The sequence below is a fragment of the Bombina bombina genome, chromosome 6 (assembly GCF_027579735.1).
Source record: "Bombina bombina isolate aBomBom1 chromosome 6, aBomBom1.pri, whole genome shotgun sequence".
In the NCBI taxonomy this organism is placed as follows: Eukaryota; Metazoa; Chordata; class Amphibia; order Anura; family Bombinatoridae; genus Bombina; species Bombina bombina.
In genome coordinates this window covers 1,111,251,074-1,111,278,855 of record NC_069504.1, presented here as the reverse complement: position 1 = coordinate 1,111,278,855, position 27,782 = coordinate 1,111,251,074, and the positions used below count along the sequence as shown (strand labels likewise).

The 27,782-nt window shown below is 38.3% G+C and overlaps 1 protein-coding gene across 1 annotated transcript in view; it reads right to left on the bottom strand.

The window, feature by feature from the left end:
* EFCAB6 (EF-hand calcium binding domain 6) overlaps positions 1 to 27,782 on the bottom strand; it is a 423,875-nt gene that overhangs the window by 46,696 nt on the left and 349,397 nt on the right. The window contains exon 21 of the mRNA XM_053719700.1: positions 9,418 to 9,645. Coding sequence (XP_053575675.1) covers positions 9,418 to 9,645 — 228 coding nt within the window. The remainder of the gene's footprint in view (positions 1 to 9,417; positions 9,646 to 27,782) is intronic.

The following is a 27,782-nucleotide window of genomic DNA, read 5'->3' as shown; positions in this document are numbered from 1 at the left end:
GATGCCTTATATGTTGTAGCCTAGGTGGTCAGGCATAAAATACACACTCAAAACCTACCAAGATGGGAAAACAAAGTTCTAATGTAGATCGCCGTGTCCCACGCCACCGCAACACGCCCGCACTAGGTAGAACAGACAAACCCGGAAGTGCATCGGCCGATCACGTGTCTGGCCATGCACCAATCACTCGGGTTGCGGTTGGGGTTGTCATGGCAATGGGTCACAACGATCCAAATAGCAACAAAGAAGCATATCGGACAAATCAGCTACTAGGCATAACATTGTAATAGTACACATCAATAGATACTTGTAATAAGTGCTGCTACAATGGCTATACCACTGCCGTAAATATAACCAGTAAATCATATATATAGAGCCATCTTGCCGTATTCTGATGGGGGTATAATAATATCATACATTCTCCCTAGAGCGCATCTATATCATAGTGGACGCTGCTACAGGGACTATATCACTAATGTGCATTCACTATCCAATATGCACAGTGTACCATGATGGAGAAAATGTACAAATTTATACACGGTAATATCACCCATTAAAGAAGGTGAACTGGGATGGCATGACCAATGAGAGAGTACCAAACGCCCCCAAGAAAAGAACCAAAATAAACCCCACCAATACCTAAATACAAGGAAACCGAATAAAAATTGGGAAAAAGGGAAAAGAGTGTTAGTGAAAAAAAGAATGTTAGTGAAAAAAAGGGAAGGGGAGAAACAGACGAATAAAAATAAACTGTAAAGATAAATAAATATAAAAATAAAATTAAAATAAAATTAAAATAAAAATAAATATAAGAAAATAAAAGTAAATATAAATATAAAAAATAATAATAATAATAAAAAATAAAAAAAATATATAAAAATAAAAATAAAATAACATAGAAAAAAATAATAAATAATAAATAAATAAAAATAAAATGAGAATAGAGTGTGGACTCTCAAGTAGAAAAAATCTGGATAACATGGACTCCCATGGTAAATAGGCAGATCTCCCTAAGAGCTGGGTCTAATTTACAAGAAACAATGCCAGTCAAACATAGTATTAAGTCCATGTGGTTGCAGGGTATTCAAACGAAAAATCCATTTGGCCTCAACTTGCAGGAGAAGTGTATCCCTATCACCACCCCGCCTTAATGGGGGGACATGATCAATTAAGGTGAGTCTCAGATCATGGAGTCCATGGCCTTTCTCCACAAAGTGCCGGGCCACAGGTTGGTCACTAGAGCCCTTCTTAAGGGCTGTTCTGATGGATGATCTGTGGTTAGCGAACCTGGTCCGGGCATCGTCAGTTGTTTTTCCCACATAGAACCGCCCACAGCTGCAGTTTAATAGATATACCACATGAGAGGTGGTGCACGTTAGCACATGCCTAATCTTGAACCTCTGATTGCGATGGGGATGTCCAAACGTTGGTCCTGGAATCATGGCATTACAGGTGGTACATCCCACACACCTATAGCATCCTGGTTTCTTTCTCTGTGTCAGCCATGTCTCAGGGTTATAGCAATACTGCACTTCTCAGGGCTATTCCGAAAGCCCAACTACAGCGGGCCGCAAGAAATAATAGTGATGAGACCAGAAGACACCAGCAACTGGATGAGATGCAGCAACGATTTGTACAACGAGGATATAATCCGCACCTTGTTAAACAAAGTAGAATGGGAGTGGAAAGCGATACCACTATGTCTACCCGAACCGATCCTAAAGACGATCAGCGGATGACCTTTACTACGGTATACAGTCCTTCGACTAGAGCCTTAGGCATAACACTAAGAGAACACTGGCACATCGTACAAGGTGACCCCTCTCTTCCATTTAACAAGTGGCAACCTCCGAGAGTGGGTTATAAACGTGACAAAAATTTAAAAGATCTGTTGATGCTCACGGACCCCACACATTGCTATAACCCTGAGACATGGCTGACACAGAGAAAGAAACCAGGATGCTATAGGTGTGTGGGATGTACCACCTGTAATGCCATGATTCCAGGACCAACGTTTGGACATCCCCATCGCAATCAGAGGTTCAAGATTAGGCATGTGCTAACGTGCACCACCTCTCATGTGGTATATCTATTAAACTGCAGCTGTGGGCGGTTCTATGTGGGAAAAACAACTGACGATGCCCGGACCAGGTTCGCTAACCACAGATCATCCATCAGAACGGCCCTTAAGAAGGGCTCTAGTGACCAACCTGTGGCCCGGCACTTTGTGGAGAAAGGCCATGGACTCCATGATCTGAGATTCACCTTAATTGATCATGTCCCCCCATTAAGGCGGGGTGGTGATAGGGATACACTTCTCCTGCAAGTTGAGGCCAAATGGATTTTTCGTTTGAATACCCTGCAACCACATGGACTTAATACTATGTTTGACTGGCATTGTTTCTTGTAAATTAGACCCAGCTCTTAGGGAGATCTGCCTATTTACCATGGGAGTCCATGTTATCCAGATTTTTTCTACTTGAGAGTCCACACTCTATTCTCATTTTATTTTTATTTATTTATTATTTATTATTTTTTTCTATGTTATTTTATTTTTATTTTTATATATTTTTTTTTTTTTTATTATTATTATTATTATTTTTTATATTTATATTTACTTTTATTTTCTTATATTTATTTTTATTTTAATTTTATTTTAATTTTATTTTTATATTTATTTATCTTTACAGTTTATTTTTATTCGTCTGTTTCTCCCCTTCCCTTTTTTTCACTAACATTCTTTTTTTCACTAACACTCTTTTCCCTTTTTCCCAATTTTTATTCGGTTTCCTTGTATTTAGGTATTGGTGGGGTTTATTTTGGTTCTTTTCTTTGGGGCGTTTGGTACTCTCTCATTGGTCATGCCATCCCAGTTCACCTTCTTTAATGGGTGATATTACCGTGTATAAATTTGTACATATTCTCCATCATGGTACACTGTGCATATTGGATAGTGAATGCACATTAGTGATATAGTCCCTGTAGCAGCGTCCACTATGATATAGATGCGCTCTAGGGAGAATGTATGATATTATTATACCCCCATCAGAATACGGCAAGATGGCTCTATATATATGATTTACTGGTTATATTTACGGCAGTGGTATAGCCATTGTAGCAGCACTTATTACAAGTATCTATTGATGTGTACTATTACAATGTTATGCCTAGTAGCTGATTTGTCCGATATGCTTCTTTGTTGCTATTTGGATCGTTGTGACCCATTGCCATGACAACCCCAACCGCAACCCGAGTGATTGGTGCATGGCCAGACACGTGATCGGCCGATGCACTTCCGGGTTTGTCTGTTCTACCTAGTGCGGGCGTGTTGCGGTGGCGTGGGACACGGCGATCTACATTAGAACTTTGTTTTCCAATTTTGGTAGGTTTTGAGTGTGTATTTTATGCCTGACCACCTAGGCTACAACATATAAGGCTTCCAATATTGGATGGCTCCCCGGACAATAACGGACACTAGGGATTTGTTAAGAATACCAGTACTTGAAATGTTAAGTTGTTTACCATGTTCATTTTACTACAGGTCTTTTAATTTGATCATCTTCACTGTCATAGCTTTGATTGCTTATATTACAATGTATATACGATGTTCACTTTGTGACATATGGTCACCATAGCAACACTTTTGGCGTTTTTTTTTGCTAATTGGGGGGAGGGGTTATTTATTTGTTTGTATAAATTCAATTAAGTTTGAAGCATTCACTGTCTGAGGAAGGGGATACACTGTCCCCGAAACGTCACTATTTTTGTAAAAAAGTTTGTTAAAAAATCCAGCGAGTGCAAGGTCTGTTTCTGATTTTGTATCTAATTTCACTAGCACCCTGGTTGTTGCATATAAGTGAGAGTGCACATCTTTGCTAAACGGATATGTATATATATATATATATACTGTATATATATATATATTAAAGCCCTTTGCAGCTTTTTCTCTAACACCTTATCTCATATATCTTTGAGCCCTTATAACTTTTTAATTACTGTATTATTATTTTTGATATTTTTTTCTTTTCCTTGTTATTTTTACATAATTAATCATATTAATTAATATAGTATTAATAGCAAAGAAAATTAGTTTCCCCCAATATTTTAGATACACCCTTAGAATCGATCTTCCACAAACCACCGGACTAGTATAATCAAATTGACAAATAATTATGACCACGGTGCAGTACTGAAAATGAAGTTATTTCTTCCGTTTTAGTATTTTTTGAATCTGGATTCACACACAGTAGCAAGTGAACTTGCAGTAACCTAGATCAGAATTACTACAATGACCCCATGGGATTCTTATATACACATATTAGATTTGAACTGAAATTGTATTAAATAACATAATAGAAGAATCATCTCATCCTTCCAAGGCATCAAGATAAATCTGGGAAAGCAGCCAAAGGAAATCTGAGCACTGGACTCAATGGACACTGCACACACAAGATAAATAGGAAATATATTACACAAGCTTCTAATTATTCTAACATGACAGATTTTGAGCTGTACTACTGATTCACACGTAAAGGAACATGAAACCCATATTTTTTCTTCCATGATTTGGATAAAGCATACAATAAAAAAAAAAGATTTCTAATTTACTTCCATTATTAAATTTGCTTCGTTCTCGCAGTATTTTTTGTTGAAGAGCATACTTAGGTAGGAAGAGTGCACGCCTGGAGCACTACATTGCATTACACCGCTGCCAGCTGGTGTTCTTGAAAACGTATAACATTGTTAAAAGTAACCTTGCAAAACTGTGCTCCTGAGCATACCTACCTGCTTGTAACAAAAGATACCCAGAGAACTAAGCACATTTGATAATATAAATAAAATGGAACGTTCCCTATTGCTTTACCTTCTCTCTTATTAATGAAATAACAATTTGCAGTTTCATGTCCCTTTATAATGTAACTGGGTGGTTTACGAATACTAATGTCAGCACAACCAGATATTGCCAAGGTGAAATCCCTGGAGTTTTCTTTCAATTTTCTTTTTGTAAATATATTGGGCTAGATTACAAGTGGAGCGGATTTAACATGCGCCCGCAAACGGGTAAATTTACATTAAGGGGCACATTAAATAACTAGCCATTATAATTGGCTCTGGCGAGTACTTTGCGCTTAGTGCAAATAACCAGAGGTCAGACCTCTGGTTAATTAAAAAAATGTGCCCCAATAATTGCCCCCAAAATAAAGTGGACAGTTCATTTCTTAAAATAAATAATATGAGCATCTTTATTTTTTTGAAAACAAAACTGCATGAAGCAATTATAAGGGGTTAAAGTGGTTGGAGTGGGGTGTTTAGTAGGTGCATATACACATATAAACACATACATATACTGTATATGTTTATATTCATGTACATATATGTTTTAGTAGGTGCATATACACATGTAAACACATAAATATACTGTATATGTTTATATTCATGTACATATATGTTTTAGTAGGTGCATATACACATGTAAACACATAAATATACTGTATATGTTTATATTCATGTACATATATGTTTTAGTAGGTGCATATACACATGTAAACACATAAATATACTGTATATGTTTATATTCATGTACATATATGTTTTAGTAGGTGCATATACACATATAAACACATAAATATACTGTATATGTTTATATTCATGTACATATATGTTTTAGTAGGTGCATATACACATATAAACACATAAATATACTGTATATGTTTATATTCATGTACATATATGTTTTAGTAGGTGCATATACACATATAAACACATAAATATACTGTATATGTTTATATTCATGTACATATATGTTTTAGTAGGTGCATATACACATATAAACACATACATATACTGTATATGTTTATATTCATGTACATATATGTTTTAGTAGGTGCATATACACATATAAACACATACATATACTGTATATGTTTATATTCATGTACATATATGTTTTAGTAGGTGCATATACACATATAAACACATACATATACTGTATATGTTTATATTCATGTACATATATGCTTTAGTAGGTGCATATACACATATAAACACATACATATACTGTATATGTTTATATTCATGTACATATATGTTTTAGTAGGTGCATATACACATATAAACACATAAATATACTGTATATGTTTATATTCATGTACATATATGTTTTAGTAGGTGCATATACACATATAAACACATAAATATACTGTATATGTTTATATTCATGTACATATATGTTTTAGTAGGTGCATATACACATATAAACACATAAATATACTGTATATGTTTATATTCATGTACATATATGTTTTAGTAGGTGCATATACACATATAAACACATAAATATACTGTATATGTTTATATTCATGTACATATATGTTTTAGTAGGTGCATATACACATATAAACACATAAATATACTGTATATGTTTATATTCATGTACATATATGTTTTAGTAGGTGCATATACACATATAAACACATAAATATACTGTATATGTTTATATTCATGTACATATATGTTTTAGTAGGTGCATATACACATATAAACACATAAATATACTGTATATGTTTATATTCATGTACATATATGTTTTAGTAGGTGCATATACACATATAAACACATAAATATACTGTATATGTTTATATTCATGTACATATATGTTTTAGTAGGGGCATATACACATATAAACACATAAATATACTGTATATGTTTATATTCATGTACATATATGTTTTAGTAGGTGCATATACACATATAAACACATAAATATACTGTATATGTTTACATTCATGTACATATATGTTTTAAATTTGCTGCCCAACGATGCGCAACTTACCCCCTGCGCTGCACTAGGTTCTTATTGCCGTGTCTTACGGCATGAGAACGAGGCTCCCATTGGAGCCTATGGAAGCGTGTTCTTGTGAGCACAAGTCTTTTGGGCAATGCGAACGCGAGGTCGAGTTCGCATTGAGCTTAACTTGTAATACCAGCGCACATTTGCGTGCCCTGGTATTACTGAGTTTTTGCGCTCCACTCATAATCTAGACCATTATATATTGAACTTTTTTGTTTTATTTTGGTGCCTCTTAATAAGATTTTAGAGCAATCAAATTGTTTTTTTGTGCCACCCAAGGGACATAGTGGCCAAATTCCATACAGGGACGGTATCTACTACATAACACTTTTTTATTTCATGAACATATCCTGGGTACATATGAGTCTTATTCCAATAACCCTTGCATGCAGCATCTTCCTCCTTGCTTAAAGACTGAGTGCAAAAACAAGTAAAATAAGACTATGCAAAAGCATCTATTAAGTTATAAAAAAAATTGGTTCAAATGGAGATTGAGTAGGCTTGAACTGAGAATGTTGGTAACACAAATCAACTAGCCAGTCGGATAACTACCTACTGAATGAGCTCTGTAAAGCGAGGCAGCAGATGAATCCCTGCAACTGATTTACCGAGAGCCTTAGAATAGATTTCCCATAGGTGAAAACATGGTATCATCAGGCAATACTCCCTTCACATCCCTCAGACAAACATTGTACTTTGAGAGGAACTGGGATTCAATATGCTTAAAAGCGCCTATCACAGAAGAAAATCAAGCATATCTTGCTACACCACCTCCATGAGAGGCAAGGTTTGTAAAACTAAGGTATGAGTGAGGTGGGAGTTGTATTTATAGGCATTTTGAGGTTTGGGAAACTTTGCCCCCTCCTGGTAGGAATGTATATCCCATACGTCACTAGCTCATGGACTCTTGCCACTTACATGAAAGAAAATAAATTGCATTTAAGGGGATGTAATCTATGGGGCTGAAATTGGCAACCAGTCAACAAATCACTGTGAGTTAGATGTTCTGCAAAATGATGTTGCTTTATCTATTCCATTATGTATCCGAAAAAAATTACCATTGACTGTTTGCTCTATTTCAGATGCAGCTGAAATGTTCAAAACAAACTCTTTATGAAAATAATCTCCATGCACACTTTTTTATGCAAAACAAAGACATAGGGGTAGATTTATCAAATGTCCGACGGATCATGTCCGCCCGACATCGATAAATGCCGACAGCATACGCTGTCGCCATTTATCATAGCCCAAGCATTTCTGGTGAAATGCTTGTGCAATGCCGCCCCCTACACATTCACACCCATTCGGCCGCTAGCAGGAGGTGTCAATCATCCCGATTGTATCTGATCAGGATGATTGCTGTCCGCCACCTCAGAGGTGGGAGACGAGTTAAGGAGCAGTGGTCTTACGACCGCTGCTTCTTAACTTAAGTTTTAGACGGACCGGAAACTTTGGGGGTAGATTGCAGCATCTGCTGCTTGAATAAGTGCTGGGTATCTAAAAAATACTCTTAATAACAGGGGCACTTTCATTCATTAAACTTTACATTGAAGCTTTTTTTTTAAAATACTTAGCTTTCTTTATGGAAAACAGACCGGCGATGCTCCGCCCGCAGCTCCTGCTGTAGTTAGCACAGCAATGACGTATCCAGCTTCCTCCAATCGTTGCGTGCCCCCTTTAGCATCCAGCTCGTGAGGCAACGCAACGATTGGAGGAACCCGGATTCGTAATTGCTGTGCTAACTACAGCAGGAGAAGTGGGTGGAGAATCGCCGGTCTGTTTTCCATAAAGAAAAGGTAACTATTTTAAAAAAGAAACGTCAGTGTAAAGTTTAATAAATTAAAGTGCCCCTGTTTTAAAGAGTATTTTTAGATACCGAGCACTTTTTCATTAAACTTTACATTCAGCAAGTACTCCCTAAAGTAGGCCTAAAATACTGTTTTTTTTTATAACAAGAACAAAACTGTAAGCAGGAAAAATATATATAGTAAATGGAATATATGAATGCTACTGTATATATGGACCAAAACTATTAGATACACATACATTCAAACATCCATATTTCCTAGACTTTGCAATAAAACATCTTCAAACCTACAAAACAAATGAATTTGGTTTTCTACAGGCAATACAGGATTTATCTAAAAAACACAAAACAGTTTATTAGGCTGTAGGTGTGATGTTTTCACAATACTATGTTACAAATCAGTCCAGTAGGATGTAGATGTGAGCTTTTAATAACACTATTTTATACATTTTAAAATACTATTTTTTCTGCAGACAGCTCAAACACTATAGAATAAATATAACTTAGTTTTGTAATGAATGACAATCTGACAGAGAAAAAAAAGCAAAAAGAGAAAAAGAAAGAAGTAATTTTCCATCACAGCATATCATACATTGTTTTGTTGAAACAGTCACATGGTCATAACAACTAAGATAATGCAAAGCTAAAATGACATGTAATGCACATAATGAATGTGAGTGGTGTAATTGTATTGCGTATGGAGGAGCATGAAGCATAACTCATTTCATCCTTCATTCTCAGGATCTAGTCTTGTTCTTACTTTATTTGCTGCTCTAGGTCTTTTATATCCAGAGTTTTGGTTTGGTGCTTATGAAACACGTGCATCTCCTCTCTAATCTTCTCCTGGTTGCTGTAGTGCTTTTCTAGGCTTGTGTGGTTGTCTTCTACAATTCGTCTACTTGGGCCGCTGTCAACGGATGCAAAGTTCACTCCCAGCTTCTGCTGGAATTCTTGATGAGTCAGGAAGCCTTTCTCCTCTGGATCATACCTGTAATAAAGAGAGCACTTGTTTATTTAGTTAACATTTGCAATTTAAGAAAAACTCTGTGTTTACAATAGCTTTATTAACCCCTCGTCTATAAGAGATGGCTGTAATTCCATATGTTGCGGCCTGTTTTGCAGACAATCCGGTTAAAATGTAGCAATTTGTTCCATAAAAATGACACATTTATTTGGAGAGAATCTCTAAATAGGAATTTGAGACCTAAACCACACTGTTTTTATTGTGTTACCAGACTAGTAGATCTGACCAAGAAACATGAGCAGTATGCACCTGAGCGTTGGTATGCATTATACCCACTGCAAACAGGAGGAAGAAGGAGAATCTGTCAGTCCTGCCAGCAGGTGAGTCAGAACGACCAGATGTTGCATTTTGTGTAAAATGTATTTAATCACATTCCCTTATGAAGCAAGAAACAGGATCTGATATATGTAAACACATTGTCCTGAACTAAACAGTATGTTAAATGTTTGACATTTTCATAGTGCTTAGATTTAATCTTTTTTTTTTTTTAGGGAAGCTGGGAGAAAATTTGACTCATTAGCTGCTATAGGGCTAGATTATAAGTGGTGCAGTAAATAATTGTTTGCATTGGGGAAAACATCGCTAGCGTTAAGCTTTCTGCGCTTGTCGGGGTCCGCTGGTATTACAAGTTGCCAAAAAATGTATTTTGCGCTAGCGGTAACCTGAAAAGCGCAAAAATCCTAAGATGAGTTTTCTCGTGAGAGTGCATATATTCCCCCATAGAAATAAATGGAGAAAAAAAATGCGGAAAAAACTAACACCCTACTCGCACAAACGACCTCGCATTTTCGCATTCCCCATAGAAGTCAATGGAGAAAAAAAAAGGGAAAAAGAACTAACACCCTACCATAAACTTAAGGGGACAGTCTACACCAGAATTGCTGTTGTTTAAAAAGATAGATAATCCCTTTATTACCCATTCCCCAGTTTTGCATAACCAACACAGTTATATTAATACACTTTTTACCTCTGTGATTAACTTGTATCTAAGCCTCTTCTAACAGCCAATTAGTGCAGTGTCTGCCACAAGCCACGAGCGTGGTCACAATGTTATCTATATGGCTTACAGGAACTAGCTCTCCCCTGTTGTTAAAAGCAAATAAAAAAGCATGTGATAAGAGGCGGCCTTTAAGGGCTTAGAAATTATCATATGAGCCTTCCTAGGTTTAGCTTTCAACTAAGAATACCAAGAATACAAAGCAAAATTGGTGATAAAAGTAAATTGGAAAGTTGTTACATGATCTATTTAAAACATGAAAGTTTATTTTGGACTTGACTGTCCCTTTAATTAAAACCATCAACCCCTAAACTGCCATCCCCCCACATCACAAAGTACCTAAATAAAGTATTAACCCCTAAACTGCCATCAACCCACATCGCAAACACTAATTAAAACTATCAACCCCTAAACCGACATCCCCCCACATCGCAAAGTACCTAAATAAACTATTAACCCCTAAACTGCCATCCCCCCACATCACAAAGTACCTAAATAAACTATTAACCCCTAAACCACCATCCCCCCATTTCGCAAAGTACCTAAAAAACCATTAACCCCTAAACCACAATCCTCCCACATCATAAAGTTATAAACTAACATCTAAACCCCCTAAAAACATAATTTATGCTTACCTGATAAATTCCTTTCTTCTGTTGTGTGATCAGTCCACGGGTCATCATTACTTCTGGGATATAACTCCTCCCCAACAGGAAATGCAAGAGGATTCACCCAGCAGAGCTGCATATAGCTCCTCCCCTCTACGTCAGTCCCAGTCATTCGACCAAGAATCAACGAGAAAGGAGTAACCAAGGGTGAAGTGGTGACTGGAGTATAATTTAAAAGATATTTACCTGCCTTAAAACAGGGCGGGCCGTGGACTGATCACACAACAGAAGAAAGGAATTTATCAGGTAAGCATAAATTATGTTTTCTTCTGTTATGTGTGATCAGTCCACGGGTCATCATTACTTCTGGGATACCAATACCAAAGCAAAAGTACACAGATGACGGGAGGGATAGGCAGGCTCATTATACAGAAGGAACCACTGCCTGAAGAACCTTTCTCCCAAAAATAGCCTCCGAAGAAGCAAAAGTGTCAAATTTGTAAAATTTGGAAAAAGTATGAAGCGAAGACCAAGTTGCAGCCTTGCAAATCTGTTCAACAGAGGCCTCATTCTTAAAGGCCCAAGTGGAAGCCACAGCTCTAGTGGAGTGAGCTGTAATTCTTTCAGGAGGCTGCTGTCCAGCAGTCTCATAGGCTAAACGTATTATGCTACGAAGCCAAAAAGAGAGAGAGGTAGCAGAAGCTTTTTGACCTCTCCTCTGTCCAGAATAAACGACAAACAGGGAAGAAGTTTGGCGAAAATCTTTAGTTGCCTGCAAGTAGAACTTGAGGGCACGAACTACATCCAGATTGTGTAGAAGACGTTCCTTCTTTGAAGAAGGATTTGGACACAAGGATGGAACAACAATCTCTTGATTGATATTCCTGTTAGTGACTACCTTAGGTAAGAACCCAGGTTTAGTACGCAGAACTACCTTGTCTGAGTGAAAAATCAGATAAGGAGAATCACAATGTAAGGCTGATAACTCAGAGACTCTTCGAGCCGAGGAAATAGCCATTAAAAACAGAACTTTCCAAGATAACAATTTTATATCAATGGAATGAAGGGGTTCAAACGGAACACCCTGTAAAACGTTAAGAACTAAGTTTAAACTCCATGGCGGAGCAACAGCTTTAAACACAGGCTTGATCCTAGCTAAAGCCTGACAAAAGGCCTGGACGTCTGGATTTTCTGACAGACGCCTGTGTAACAAGATGGACAGAGCTGAAATCTGTCCCTTTAATGAACTAGCTGATAAACCCTTTTCTAAACCTTCTTGTAGAAAGGACAATATCCTAGCGATCCTAACCTTACTCCAGGAGTAACCTTTGGATTCGCACCAGTATAGGTATTTACGCCATATTTTATGGTAAATCCTTCTGGTAACAGGCTTCCTAGCCTGTATCAGGGTATCAATAACCGACTCAGAAAAACCACGTTTTGATAAAATCAAGCGTTCAATTTCCAAGCAGTCAGCTTCAGAGAAGTTAGATTTTGATGTTTGAATGGACCCTGTATCAGAAGGTCCTGTCTTAGAGGTAGAGACCAAGGCGGACAGGATGACATGTCCACTAGATCTGCATACCAAGTCCTGCGTGGCCATGCAGGCGCTATTAGAATCACTGATGCTCTCTCCTGTTTGATTTTGGCAATCAATCTAGGAAGCAGCGGGAAGGGTGGAAACACATAAGCCATCCCGAAGTTCCAAGGTGCTGTCAAAGCATCTATCAGAACCGCTCCCGGATCCCTGGATCTGGACCCGTAGAGAGGAAGTTTGGCGTTCTGGCGAGACGCCATGAGATCTATCTCTGGTTTGCCCCAACGTCGAAGTAATTGGGCAAAGACCTCCGGATGAAGTTCCCACTCCCCCGGATGAAAAGTCTGGCGACTCAAGAAATCCGCCTCCCAGTTCTCCACTCCCGGGATGTGGATTGCTGACAGGTGGCAAGAGTGAGACTCTGCCCAGCGAATTATCTTTGATACTTCCATCATTGCTAGGGAGCTTCTTGTCCCTCCCTGATGGTTGATGTAAGCTACAGTCGTGATGTTGTCCGACTGAAACCTGATGAACCCCCGAGTTGTTAATTGGGGCCAAGCCAGAAGGGCATTGAGAACTGCTCTCAATTCCAGGATGTTTATTGGAAGGAGACTCTCCTCCTGATTCCATAGTCCCTGAGCCTTCAGAGAATTCCAGACAGCGCCCCAACCTAGTAGGCTGGCGTCTGTTGTTACAATTGTCCAGTCTGGCCTGCTGAATGGCATCCCCCTGGACAGGTGTGGCCGATAAAGCCACCATAGAAGAGAATTTCTGGTCTCTTGATTCAGATTCAGAGTAGGGGACAAATCTGAGTAATCCCCATTCCACTGACTTAGCATGCACAATTGCAGCGGTCTGAGGTGTAGGCGTGCAAAAGGTACTATGTCCATTGCCGCTACCATTAAGCCGATCACCTCCATGCATTGAGCTACTGACGGGTGTTGAATGGAATGAAGGACACGGCATGCATTTTGAAGCTTTGTTAACCTGTCTTCTGTCAGGTAAATCTTCATTTCTACAGAATCTATAAGAGTCCCCAAGAATGGAACTCTTGTGAGAGGAAAAAGAGAACTCTTCTTTTCGTTCACTTTCCATCCATGCGACCTTAGAAATGCCAGAACTAACTCTGTATGAGACTTGGCAGTTTGAAAGCTTGAAGCTTGTATTAGAATGTCGTCTAGGTACGGAGCTACCGAAATCCCTCGCGGTCTTAGTACCGCCAGAAGGGCACCCAGAACCTTTGTGAAGATTCTTGGAGCCGTAGCCAATCCGAATGGAAGAGCTACAAACTGGTAGTGCCTGTCTAAGAAGGCAAACCTTAGATACCGGTGATGATCTTTGTGAATCGGTATGTGAAGGTAAGCATCTTTTAAATCCACTGTGGTCATGTACTGACCCCTTTGGATCATGGGTAAGATTGTCCGAATAGTTTCCATTTTGAACGATGGAACTCTTAGGAATTTGTTTAGAATCTTTAAATCTAAGATTGGCCTGAAAGTTCCCTCTTTTTTGGGAACCACAAACAGGTTTGAGTAGAACCCTTGTCCTTGTTCCGACCGCGGAACCGGATGGATCACTCCCATTAATAACAGATCTTGTACACAGCGTAGAAACGCTTCTTTCTTTATCTGGTTTGTTGACAACCTTGACAGATGAAATCTCCCTCTTGGGGGAGATAATTTGAAGTCTAGAAGGTATCCCTGAGATATGATCTCTAGCGCCCAGGGATCCTGAACATCTCTTGCCCAGGCCTGGGCGAAGAGAGAAAGTCTGCCCCCCACTAGATCCGGTCCCGGATCGGGGGCTCTCGGTTCATGCTGTCTTTGGGGCAGCAACAGGTTTCCTGGCCTGCTTGCTCTTGTTCCAGGACTGGTTAGGCTTCCAGCCTTGCCTGTAACGAGCAACAGCTCCCTCCTGTTTTGGTGCAGTGGAGGTTGATGCTGCTCCTGTTTTGAAATTCCGAAAGGGACGAAAATTAGACTGTCTAGCCTTAGCTTTGGCTTTGTCTTGAGGTAGGGCGTGGCCCTTACCTCCTGTAATGTCAGCGATAATTTCTTTCAAACCGGGCCCAAATAAAGACTGCCCCTTGAAAGGTATATTAAGTAATTTGGACTTAGAAGTAACATCAGCTGACCAGGATTTTAGCCACAGCGCCCTACGTGCCTGTATGGCGAATCCTGAGTTCTTAGCCGTAAGTTTGGTTAAATGTACTACGGCCTCCGAAATGAATGAATTAGCTAGTTTAAGGACTCTAAGCCTGTCCGTAATGTCGTCTAGCGTAGATGAACTAAGGTTCTCTTCCAGAGACTCAATCCAAAATGCTGCCGCAGCCGTAATCGGCGCGATACATGCAAGGGGTTGCAATATAAAACCTTGTTGAACAAACATTTTCTTAAGGTAACCCTCTAATTTTTTATCCATTGGATCTGAAAAAGCACAGCTATCCTCCACCGGGATAGTGGTACGCTTAGCTAAAGTAGAAACTGCTCCCTCCACCTTAGGGACCGTTTGCCATAAGTCCCGAGTGGTGGTGTCTATTGGAAACATCTTTCTAAATATTGGAGGGGGTGAGAACGGCACACCGGGTCTATCCCACTCCTTAGTAACAATTTCAGTTAGTCTCTTAGGTATAGGAAAAACGTCAGTACTCGCCGGTACCGCAAAGTATTTATCCAACCTACACAGTTTCTCTGGTATTGCAACGGTGTTACAATCATTGAGAGCTGCTAAGACCTCCCCTAGTAATACACGGAGGTTCTCCAATTTAAATTTAAAATTTGAAATATCTGAATCCAATCTGTTTGGATCAGAACCGTCACCTACAGAATGAAGCTCTCCGTCCTCATGCTCTGCAAGCTGTGACGCAGTATCAGACATGGCCCTAGTATTGTCAGCGCACTCTGTTCTCACCCCAGAGTGATCACACTTGCCTCTTAGTTCTGGTAATTTAGACAAAACTTCAGTCATAACAGTAGCCATATCTTGTAATGTTATCTGTAATGGCCGCCCAGATGTACTAGGCGCCATAATATCACGCACCTCCCGGGCGGGAGATGCAGGTACTGCCGCGTGAGGCGAGTTAGTCGGCATAACTCTCCCCTCGCTGTTTGGTGAAATTTGTTCAAATTGTACAGATTGACTTTTATTTAAAGTAGCATCAATACAGTTAGTACATAAATTTCTATTGGGCTCCACCTTGGCATTGGAACAAATGACACAGATATCTTCCTCTGAGTCAGACATGTTTAACACACTAGCAATAAACTTGCAACTTGGTTATAATCTTTTTTAGCAAAAACGTACTGTGCCTCAAAGAGGTACTAAACGATTAAATGACAGTTGAAATAATGAACTGAAAAACAGTTATAGCATCAAACTTTAAAACAACACAACTTTTAGCAAAGGTTTGTTCCCATTAGAAAAATAACAATAATTAAATTTGACATAAAAATTACAGAGCAACGTTTTTATTCACAGTCAATATAAAATTCTCACAGCTCTGCTGAGAGAATCTACCTCCCTCCAAAGAAGTTTGAAGACCCCTGAGATCTGTCAGAAATGAACCGGATCATGCAGGAAATATAAGAGTAACTGACTGGAATTTTTTGATGCGTAGCAAAGAGCGCCAAAAACGGCCCCTCCCCCTCACACACAGCAGTGAAGAGAAACGAAACTGTCACAATTAAAACCAAACAACTGCCAAGTGGAAAATAATGCCCAAATATTTATTCACTCAGTACCTCAGAAATGTAAACGATTCTACATTCCAGCAAAAACGTTTAATATGATAAATACTTATTAAAAGGATTAGTGACTTTTAACAGAGTAGTTCCGGTGAAATACCATCCCCAGAATACTGAAGTGTATACATACATGTCATTATAACGGTATGGCAGGATTTTCTCATCAATTCCATTCAGAAAATAAAAACTGCTACATACCTCAATGCAGATTCATCTGCCCGCTGTCCCCTGATCTGAAGCTTTTACCTCCCTCAGATGGCCGAGAACAGCAATATGATCTTAACTACTCCGGTTAAAATCATAGTAAAAAACTCTGGTAGATTCTTCCTCAAACTCTGCCAGAGAAGTAATAACACGCTCCGGTGCTATTGTAAAATAACAAACTTTTGATTGAAGTCATAAAAACTAAGTATAATCACCATAGTCCTCTCACACATCCTATCTAGTCGTTGGGTGCAAGAGAATGACTGGGACTGACGTAGAGGGGAGGAGCTATATGCAGCTCTGCTGGGTGAATCCTCTTGCATTTCCTGTTGGGGAGGAGTTATATCCCAGAAGTAATGATGACCCGTGGACTGATCACACATAACAGAAGAAATAATACCTCCTAACTTAACCCAAATAAAAATACCCCTAAATTTACAAAAAAAACTAACTACATAAAAAAAAAAACTTACCTGTCAAATTAAATAAAAACCTAATCTGCAATGTAAGGTTTTTGTTTTTTTGTGTGTGTGTAATGATAGGTTTTAATTTTTAAAGGTAAGATTAAAGGGACATAATACTCACATGCTAAATCACTTGAAACTGATGCAGTATAACTGTAAAAAGCTGACAGGAAAATATCACCTGAGCATCTCTATGGCCTAGATTTAGAGTTGGGCGGTAGCCGTCAAAACCAGCGTTAGAGGCTACTAACGCTGGTTTTAGGCTACCGCCGGTATTTGGAGTCAGTCAGGAAAGGGTCTAACGCTCACTTTGCAGCCTCAACTTTTCCATACCGCAGATCCCCTTACGTCAATTGCGTATCCTATCTTTTCAATGGGATCTTTCTAACTCCGGTATTTAGAGTCGTGTCTGAAGTGAGCGTTAGAAATCTAACGACAAAACTCCAGCCGCAGAAAAAAGTCAGTAGTTAAGAGCTTTCTGTGCTAACGCCGGTTTATAAAGCTCTTAACTACTGTGCTCTAAAGTACACTAACACCCATAAACTACCTATGTACCCCTAAACCGAGGCCCCCCCACATCGCCGGCACTCTCTAAAAAATTTTTAACCCCTAATCTTCCGCTCCGTACACTGCCGCCAACTACGTTATCCCTATGTACCCCTAATCTGCTGCCCCTAACACCGCTGACCCCTATATTACATTTATTAACCCCTAATCTGCCCCCCACAATGTCGCCTCCACCTGCCTACACTTATTAACCCCTAATCTGCGTCCGCATGCCGCCGCCAGCTACATTATAGCTATGTACCCCTAATCTGCTGCCCCTAACACTGCCGACCCCTATATTATATTTATTAACCCCTAATCTGCCCCCCACAACGTCGCCTCCACCTGCCTACACTTATTAACCCCTAATCTGCCGAGCGGACCACACCGCTATTATAATAAAGTTATTAACCCCTAATCCGCCTCACTCCCGCCTCAATAACCCTATAATAAATAGTATTAACCCCTAATCTGCCCTCCCTAACATCGCCGACACCTAACTTCAAGTATTAACCCCTAATCTGCCGATCGGAGCTCACCGCTACTCTAATAAATTTTTTAACCCCTAAAGCTAATTTTAACCCTAACCCTAACACCCCCCTAAATTAAATATAATTTTATTCTAACGAAATAAATTAACTCTTATTAAATAAATTATTCCTATTTAAATCTAAATACTTACCTGTAAAATAAACCCTAATATAGCTACAATATAAATTATAATTATATTATAGCTATTTTAGAATTAATATTTATTTTACAGGCAACTTTGTATTTATTTTAACCAGGTACAATAGCTATTAAATAGTTAAGAACTATTTAATAGCTAAAATAGTTAAAATAATTACAAAATTACCTGTAAAATAAATCCTAACCTAAGTTACAATTAAACCTAACACTACACTATCAATAAATTAATTAAATACAATACCTACAATTATCTACAATTAAACCTAACGCTACACTATCAATAAATTAATTACATAAAATACCTACAAATAAATACAATGAAATAAACTAACTAAAGTACGAAAAATAAAAAAGAACTAAGTTACAAAAAATAAAAAAATATTTACAAACATTAGAAAAATATTACAACAATTTTAAACTAATTACACCTACTCTAAGCCCCCTAATAAAATAACAAAGCCCCCCAAAATAAAAAATGCCCTACCCTATTTTAAATTACAAAAGTTCAAAGCTCTTTTACCTTACCAGCCCTGAACAGGGCCCTTTGCGGGGCATGCCCCAAAGAATTCAGCTCTTTTGCCTGTAAAAAAAACACATACAATACCCCCCCCCCAACATTACAACCCACCACCCACATACCCCTAATCTAACCCAAACCCCCCTTAAATAAACCTAACACTAAGCCCCTGAAGATCTTCCTACCTTATCTTCACCTCGCGGGGTTCACCGATCGATCCAGAAGAGCCTCCGATGTCTTGATCCAAGCCCAAGCGGGGGGCTGAAGATGTCCATGATCCGGCTGAAGTCTTCATCCAAGCGGGAGCTGAAGAGGTCCATGATCCGGCTGAAGTCTTCTATCAACGGCATCTTCAATCTTCTTTCTTCCGGATCCATGTTCATCCCGCCGACGCGGAACATCATCTTCACCGACGACTTCCCGACGAATGACGGTTCCTTTAAGGGACGTCATCCAAGATGGCGTCCCTCGAATTCCGATTGGCTGATAGGATTCTATCAGCCAATCGGAATTAAGGTAGGAAAATTCTGATTGGCTGATGGAATCAGCCAATCAGAATCAAGTTCAATCCGATTGGCTGATCCGATCCGGAAGAAAGCAGATTGAAGATGCCGTTGATAGAAGACTTCAGCCAGATCATGGACCTCTTCAGCTCCCGCTTGGATGAAGACTTCAGCCTGATCATGGACATCTTCAGCCCCCCGCTTGGGCTTGGATCAAGACATCGGAGGCTCTTCTGGATCGATCGGTGAACCCGGCGAGGTGAAGATAAGGTAGGAAGATCTTCAGGGGCTTAGTGTTAGGTTTATTTAAGGGGGGTTTGGGTTAGATTAGGGGTATGTGGGTGGTGGGTTGTAATGTTGGGGGGGGGTATTGTATGTTTTTTTTTTACAGGCAAAAGAGCTGAATTCTTTGGGGCATGCCCCACAAAAGGTCCTTTTAAGGGCTGGTAAGGTAAAAGAGCTTTGAACTTTTGTAATTAAGAATAGGGTAGGGCATTTTTTTTATTTTGGGGGTCTTTGTTATTTTATTAGGGGGCTTAGAGTAGGTGTAATTAGTTTAAAATTGTTGTAATATTTTTCTAATGTTTGTAAATATTTTTTTATTTTTTGTAACTTAGTTCTTTTTTATTTTTTGTACTTTAGTTAGTTTATTTCATTGTATTTATTTGTAGGAATTGTATTTAATTTATTTATTGATAGTGTAGTGTTAGGTTTAATTGTAATTTAGGTTAGGATTTATTTTACAGGTAATTTTGTAATTATTTTAACTATTTTAGCTATTAAATAGTTCTTAACTATTTAATAGCTATTGTACCTGGTTAAAATAAATACAAAGTTACCTGTAAAATAAATATTAATCCTAAAATAGCTATAATTATAATTTATATTGTAGCTATATTAGGGTTTATTTTACAGGTAAGTATTTAGATTTAAATAGGAATAATTTATTTAATAAGAGTTAATTTATTTCGTTAGATTTAAATTATATTTAACTTAGGGGGGTGTTAGTATCAGGGTTAGACTTAGCTTTAGGGGTTAATCCATTTATTACAGTAGCGGCGAGATTTGGTCGGCAGATTAGGGGTTAATAATTGAAGTTAGGTGTCGGTGATGTTAGGGAGGGCAGATTAGGGGTTAATACTATTTATTATAGGGTTATTGAGGCGGGAGTGAGGCAGATTAGGGGTTAATAACTTTATTATAATAGCGGTGCAGTCCGCTCGGCAGATTAGGGGTTAATAAGTGTAGGTAGCTGGCGGCGACGTTGTGGGGGGCAGATTAGGGGTTAATAAATATAATATAGGGGTCGGCGTTGTTAGGGGCAGCAGATTAGGGGTACATAGCTATAATGTAGGTGGCGGGGGTGTACGGAGCGGCAGATTAGGGGTTAATAATAATATGCAGGTGTCAGCGATAGCGGGGGCGGCAGAATAGGGGTTAATAAGTGTAAGGTTAGGGGTGTTTAGACTCGGGGTACATGTTAGAGTGTTAGGTGCAGACTTAGGAAGTGTTTCCCCATAGAAAACAATGGGGCTGCGTTAGGAGCTGAACGCTGCTTTTTTGCAGGTGTTAGGTTTTTTTTCAGCTCAAACAGCCCCATTGTTTTCTATGGGGGAATCGTGCACGAGCACGTTTTTGAAGCTGGCCGCTTCCGTAAGCACCGCTGGTATCGAGATTTGCAGTGGCGTTAAATTATGATCTACGCTCCCTTTTTGGAGCCTAACGCACTGAAAAGCCAGCCCTTCTGTGAACTCTAAATACCAGCGGTATTTAAAAGGTGCGGGGGGAAAAAAGCACGCATAGCTAACGCACCCCTTTGGCCGCAAAACTCTAAATCTAGGCGTTAGTAAAAAAAGAAGATATTTTACCTCACAGTTTTCTCAGTTCAGCAGAGTGAGTTCTGTGTAAAAAGTTATACTCAGCTGCAGGTAAAAAAATAAATAAAAGGAAGAAATGAACAGCAGCCAATCAGCATCAGCAGTGCAGAGGTCATGAACTCTTTTACTGTGATCTCATGAGATTTGACTTAAAGGGCCATGATATCCACATTTTTTCTTTCATGATTTAGAAAGAGAATGCATTTTTAAACATCTTTCTAATTTACTTATATTATCTAATTTGTTTTATTCTCTTGATATTCATTGCTGAAAAGCATATCTAGATATGCTCAGTAGCTGCTGATTGGTTGCTGCACATAGAAGCCTCATGTGATTGGCTCACCCATGTGCATTGCTTTTTCTTCAAATGAGGATGTCTAAAAAATGAAGCAAAATAAATAATAGAAGTAAATTGTAATGTTGTTTAAATTTGTATGTTCTATCTGAATCATGAAAGAAAGATTTTGAGTTTAGTGGCCCTTTAACTCTCATGAGATTTCATTGTAAATTTCCTTACACTGAATAGGGAAATAACATGAGAGTGCACAAGGCTCAATCCTTCGGCTGTCCCTGGGACAGACGCACTAAAATGCTGCTTAGAAATCCTTTACAATGGGATGTGGCTACTGAGGAAATTTTGAGGTAAAATATCTTTCTTTTTTACATAGAGATGTTCAGGTGATATTTTCTAGTCAGCTTTTTACAGCTATACTGCATCACTTTCAAGTGCTTAAACATTTGGGTATTATGGCCCTTTAAGTTTTTATTTCATTTTACAGGTAAGGTTTTTTTTGGTTTTTTTTTAAGGCAGTATGCATTTTTTTTAGTAAATTTAGTGGTATTTTAATTTGGGTGAAGTTAGGGGTGTTACTGCACTAATTTGCAAGTCAATAGATAATAAATAAAAAGTAATGTGATCATGGGGCTGTCAGAAAAGGCTTAGATACAAGGTAATCACAGAGGTAAAAAGTGTATTAATATAACAGTGTTGGTTATGCAAACTGGGGAATGGGTAATAAAGGCAATGGCCTCTATTTAACAAAGTCTGGCGGACCTGATCCGAAAGTGCGGATCATGTCCGCCAGACCTCGCTGAATACGGAGAGCAATACGCTCTCCGTATTCAGCATTGCACTAGCAGCTCACAAGAGCTGCTGGTGCAACGCCGCCCCCTGCAGACTCACGGCCAATGGGCCGCCAGCAGGGAGGTGTCAATCAACCTGATCGTACTCGATCGGGTTGAATTCCGGCGATGTCTGTCCGCCAGGCGGATAGGGTTATAGAGCAGCTGTCTTTGTGACCGCTGCTTCATAACTGCTGTTTCTGGCGAGTCTGCAGACTCGCTAGACACACGGGGCATCAAGCTCCGTTTGGAGCTTGATAGATAGGCCCCATTGTCTATCTTTTTAAACAATAAACATTCTGGAGTAGACTTTCCATTTAATAGTTTATTTAGGTACTTTGTGATGTGGGGGGATGGCGGTTTAGGAGTTAATAGTTTATTTAGGTAAAGAAATTAAAAATAGAGAGAGTAGAAAATATTGCTGTATATTTAATATTCGGTGCTACCCTTGAATAGTAAATTTAAACAAACAAAAAGATAGACAAATATTGGGGCATCTGTAAATGTCCCAAAAAAGCAAGGGATAAAAAAAGCACACGAAAAGTTATTTTGAAAAAATCCAATTTCTTTATTTAACTGTCCCACTTCACATTCAGTGTTTAATCTGTTCCTCCGGGCCGCAGTAGTTAGAGGAACCTCTTACAATTTAAAATACAAATTCAAAACAAAAGCAGTACATAAAGCTATCAAAAAATCTCAATCCCTATGCATACGTATGCAGACTAAAGAAATGCAAGACTATAGGATAACATATGTGAAAATCATACAATGTCTAAATACAAGACACTACTAAATTATCCTAAAATGTCAAACTTACAGCATACCATATTGAAAATGAACAAGAACAACTTAACAGTCCATTTTACCACTGTTTAGTGTATATATGAAAGCCATATACTGAAAATACACAGCATGTGTCGGTAGATAATAGACCGCAACAGGATCTGCTGCACACTAGGTCAAAAAAACCGATCCACAACTTGTATAATATTAAGACAGTACTTATCTTCCAAAGTATAGTTGCGATGGTGCTTTTCCTTGATGATCCGTGATTCCTCGGCGTGTGACGTAATCCCCAATGGGGGTGGTCAACTCGTCACTGCAACTCCAATTGGTTCCTAGTACCTGAATCTGTATCCATTGGTCCAAGAGAAACCAAAGTGAGAATAGACCAACCGCAACTCTGTATCTCCTTGTCAGGACACCCACGATGGGTATCAAGCTTTCTTGTTGACAAGTGAAAGTACTTGGGAAATAAAGCACCGCTTCTTGTAAGCTGTCCTCAGGCTCCAAAAGTCGATTCCAAAATCAGTTCACAGATACGACATCCATGCGCTATTGTTTCAGCGCAGATGCACAACTCCCAGGCTTGTTCTGTTTATTAGGATGCTTCCAAAGACAGCAGTATAGGCTTGATTAAATGCTGGATAGAGACTTCAGCTTTAATGTATTTTCAGTATAGGATAATTAGGATAATTTAGTAGTGTCTTGTATTTAGACATTGTATGATTTTCACATATGTTATCCTATAATCTTGTATTTCTTTAGTCTGCATACGTATGCATAGGGATTGAGATTTTTTGATAGCTTTATGTACTGCTTTTGTTTTGAATTTGTATTTTAAATTGTAAGAGGTTCCTCTAACTACTGCGGCCCGGAGGAACAGATTAAACACTGAATGTGAAGTGGGACAGTTAAATAAAGAAATTGGATTTTTTCAAAATAACTTTTCCTGTGCTTTTTTTATCCCTTGCTTTTTTGGGACATTTACAGATGCCCCAATATTTGTCTATCTTTTTGTTTGTTTAAGTTTATTTAGGTACTTTGTGATGTGGGGGGGATGGCGGTTTAGGAGTTAATAGTTTATTTAGGTACTTTGTGATGTGGGGGATGGCGGTTTAGGTGTTAATAGTTTATTTAGGTACTTTGCGATGTGGGGGATGGCGGTTTAGGAGTTAATAGTTTATTTAGGTACTTTGTGATGTGGGGGATGGCGGTTTAGGAGTTAATAGTTTATTTAGGTACTTTGTGATGTGGGGGATGGCGGTTTAGGAGTTAATAGTTTATTTAGGTACTTTGTGATGTGGGGGGGATGGCGGTTTAGGTGTTTATAGTTTATTTAGGTACTTTGTGATGTGGGGGGGATGGCGGTTTAGGTGTTAATAGTTTATTTAGGTACTTTGTGATGTGGGGGGATGGCGGTTTAGGTGTTAATAGTTTATTTAGGTACTTTGTGATGTGGGGGGGATGGCGGTTTAGGAGTTAATAGTTTATTTAGGTACTTTGTGATGTGGGGGATGGCGGTTTAGGTGTTAATAGTTTATTTAGGTACTTTGCGATGTGGGGGATGGCGGTTTAGGAGTTAATAGTTTATTTAGGTACTTTGTGATGTGGGGGATGGCGGTTTAGGAGTTAATAGTTTATTTAGGTACTTTGTGATGTGGGGGATGGCGGTTTAGGAGTTAATAGTTTATTTAGGTACTTTGTGATGTGGGGGGGATGGCGGTTTAGGTGTTTATAGTTTATTTAGGTACTTTGTGATGTGGGGGGGATGGCGGTTTAGGTGTTAATAGTTTATTTAGGTACTTTGTGATGTGGGGGGATGGCGGTTTAGATGTTAATAGTTTATTTAGGTACTTTGTGATGTGGGGGGATGGTGGTTTAGGTGTTAATAGTTTATTTAGGTACTTTGTGATGTGGGGGGATGGCGGTTTAGGTGTTAATAGTTTATTTAGGTACTTTGTGATGTGGGGGGGATGGCGGTTTAGGTGTTAATAGTTTATTTAGGTACTTTGTGATGTGGGGGGATGGCGGTTTAGGTGTTAATAGTTTATTTAGGTACTTTGTGATGTGGGGGGGATGGCGGTTTAGGTGTTAATAGTTTATTTAGGTACTTTGTGATGTGGGGGGATGGCGGTTTAGGAGTTAATAGTTTATTTAGGTACTTTGTGATGTGGGGGGATGGCGGTTTAGGAGTTAATAGTTTATTTAGGTACTTTGTGATGTGGGGGGATGGCGGTTTAGGAGTTAATAATTTATTTATGAGTGTAAGTCTACTTTGTAATGTATTTTTGAAGTGTTTTGTGCAACTTTTTAGTTTCGGAAAACAGTTTACAACAGCTCTTAGATAGCATAAAGGATTGAAGCGTAAAAAGTGATTGCACGGAGCTTGTAATATCAGCGGAATAAAAATGGCTTGCGAAAACGTGATTGCACTAGCACCAAACCGTTTGCGCCTCACTTGTAATCTAGCCCATTGTATGTTTTCCAAGGTATTAAAATTAAACCATCATGATTCAGATAAGGCATACAATTTTAAACAACTTTTCAATTTACTTTTATCATCAAATTTGCTATGTTCTCTTGGAATTAACCTAGGTAGGCTCATATGCTACTTTCTAAGTCATTGAAGGTCGCCTCTTATCTCATAAGTTTTTAACAGCTAGAAAGCGCTGGTTCATGTGTGCCATAAGGATAACATAGTGCTCACTCCCGTAGAGTTATTTATGAATCAGCGCCAATTGGCTAAAATGCAAGTCAAAATAACTGAAATAAGGGGGGCAATCTGTAAAGGCTTAGATACAAGGTAATCATAGAGGTAAAAAGTAAATTAATATAACTGTGTTGGTTTTGCAAAACTGGGGAATTGGTAATAAAGGGATTATGTATCATTTTATAGAATAACAATTTTGGAGTAGGCTGTCCCTTTAAATAGACAAAGAAACATGGGAGTATTATATAAATGAACTGTACAGGACTGTATCAAATTAATCTCTAAAATTAATATTAAAGAGATATCAAAATGCAAAAAGGAAGTGAACTGATATTTTATTATAGCACTATTGATTGTATATAACACTGTGTTTAACCCCTGTAGTCGTGCACGTTTTATTATAGCACTATTGACTGTATATAACACTGTGTTAACCCCTGTAGTCATGCAAGTTTTATTATAGCACTATTGATTGTATATAACACTGTGTTTAACCCCTGTAGTCGTGCAAGTTTTATTATAGCACTATTGATTGTATATAACACTGTGTTTAACCCCTGTAGTTATGTAGTTTTATTATAGCACTATTGATTGTATATAACACTGTGTTTAACCCCTGTAGTCGTGCAAGTGTTATTATAGTACTATTGATTGTATATAACACTGTGTTTAACCCCTGTAGTCATGAACGTTTTATTATAGCACTATTGACTGTATATAACACTGTGTTTAACCCCTGTAGTCATGCAAGTTTTATTATAGCACTATTGATTGTATATAACACTGTGTTTAACCCCTGTAGTCATGCAAGTTTTATTATAGCACTATTGATTGTGTATAACACTGTGTTTAACCCCTGTAGTCATGCAAGTTTTATTATAGCACTATTGATTGTATATAACACTGTGTTTAACCCCTGTAGTCGTGCAAGTGTTATTATAGTACTATTGATTGTATATAACACTGTGTTTAACCCCTGTAGTCGTGCAAGTTTTATTATAGCACTATTGATTGTATATACCACTGTGTTTAACCCCTGTAGTCATGTAGTTTTATTATAGCACTATTGATTGTATATAACACTGTGTTTAACCCCTGTAGTCGTGCAAGTTTTATTATAGCACTATTGATTGTATATAACACTGTGTTTAACCCCTGTAGTCATGCAAGTTTTATTATAGCACTATTGATTGTATATAACACTGTGTTTAACCCCTGTAGTCATGCAAGTTTTATTATAGCACTATTGATTGTATATAACACTGTGTTTAACCCCTGTAGTCGTGCAAGTGTTATTATAGCACTATTGATTGTATATAACACTGTGTTTAACCCCTGTAGTCATGCAAGTTTTATTATAGCACTATTGATTGTATATAACACTGTGTTTAACCCCTGTAGTCATGCACGTTTTATTATAGCACTATTGATTGTATATAACACTGTGTTTAACCCCTGTAGTCGATGCAAGTTTTATTATAGCACTATTGATTGTATATAACACTGTGTTTAACCCCTGTAGTCATGCAAGTTTTATTATAGCACTATTGATTGTATATAACACTGTGTTTAACCCCTGTATTCTTGCAAGTTTTATTTTAGCACTAATGATTGTATATAACACTGTGTTTAACCCCTGTAGTCATGTAGTTTTATTATAGCACTATTGATTGTATATAACACTGTGTTTAACCCCTGTAGTCATGCAAGTTTTATTATAGCACTATTGATTGTATATAACACTGTGTTTAACCCCTGTAGTCATGCAAGTTTTATTATAGCACTATTGATTGTATATAA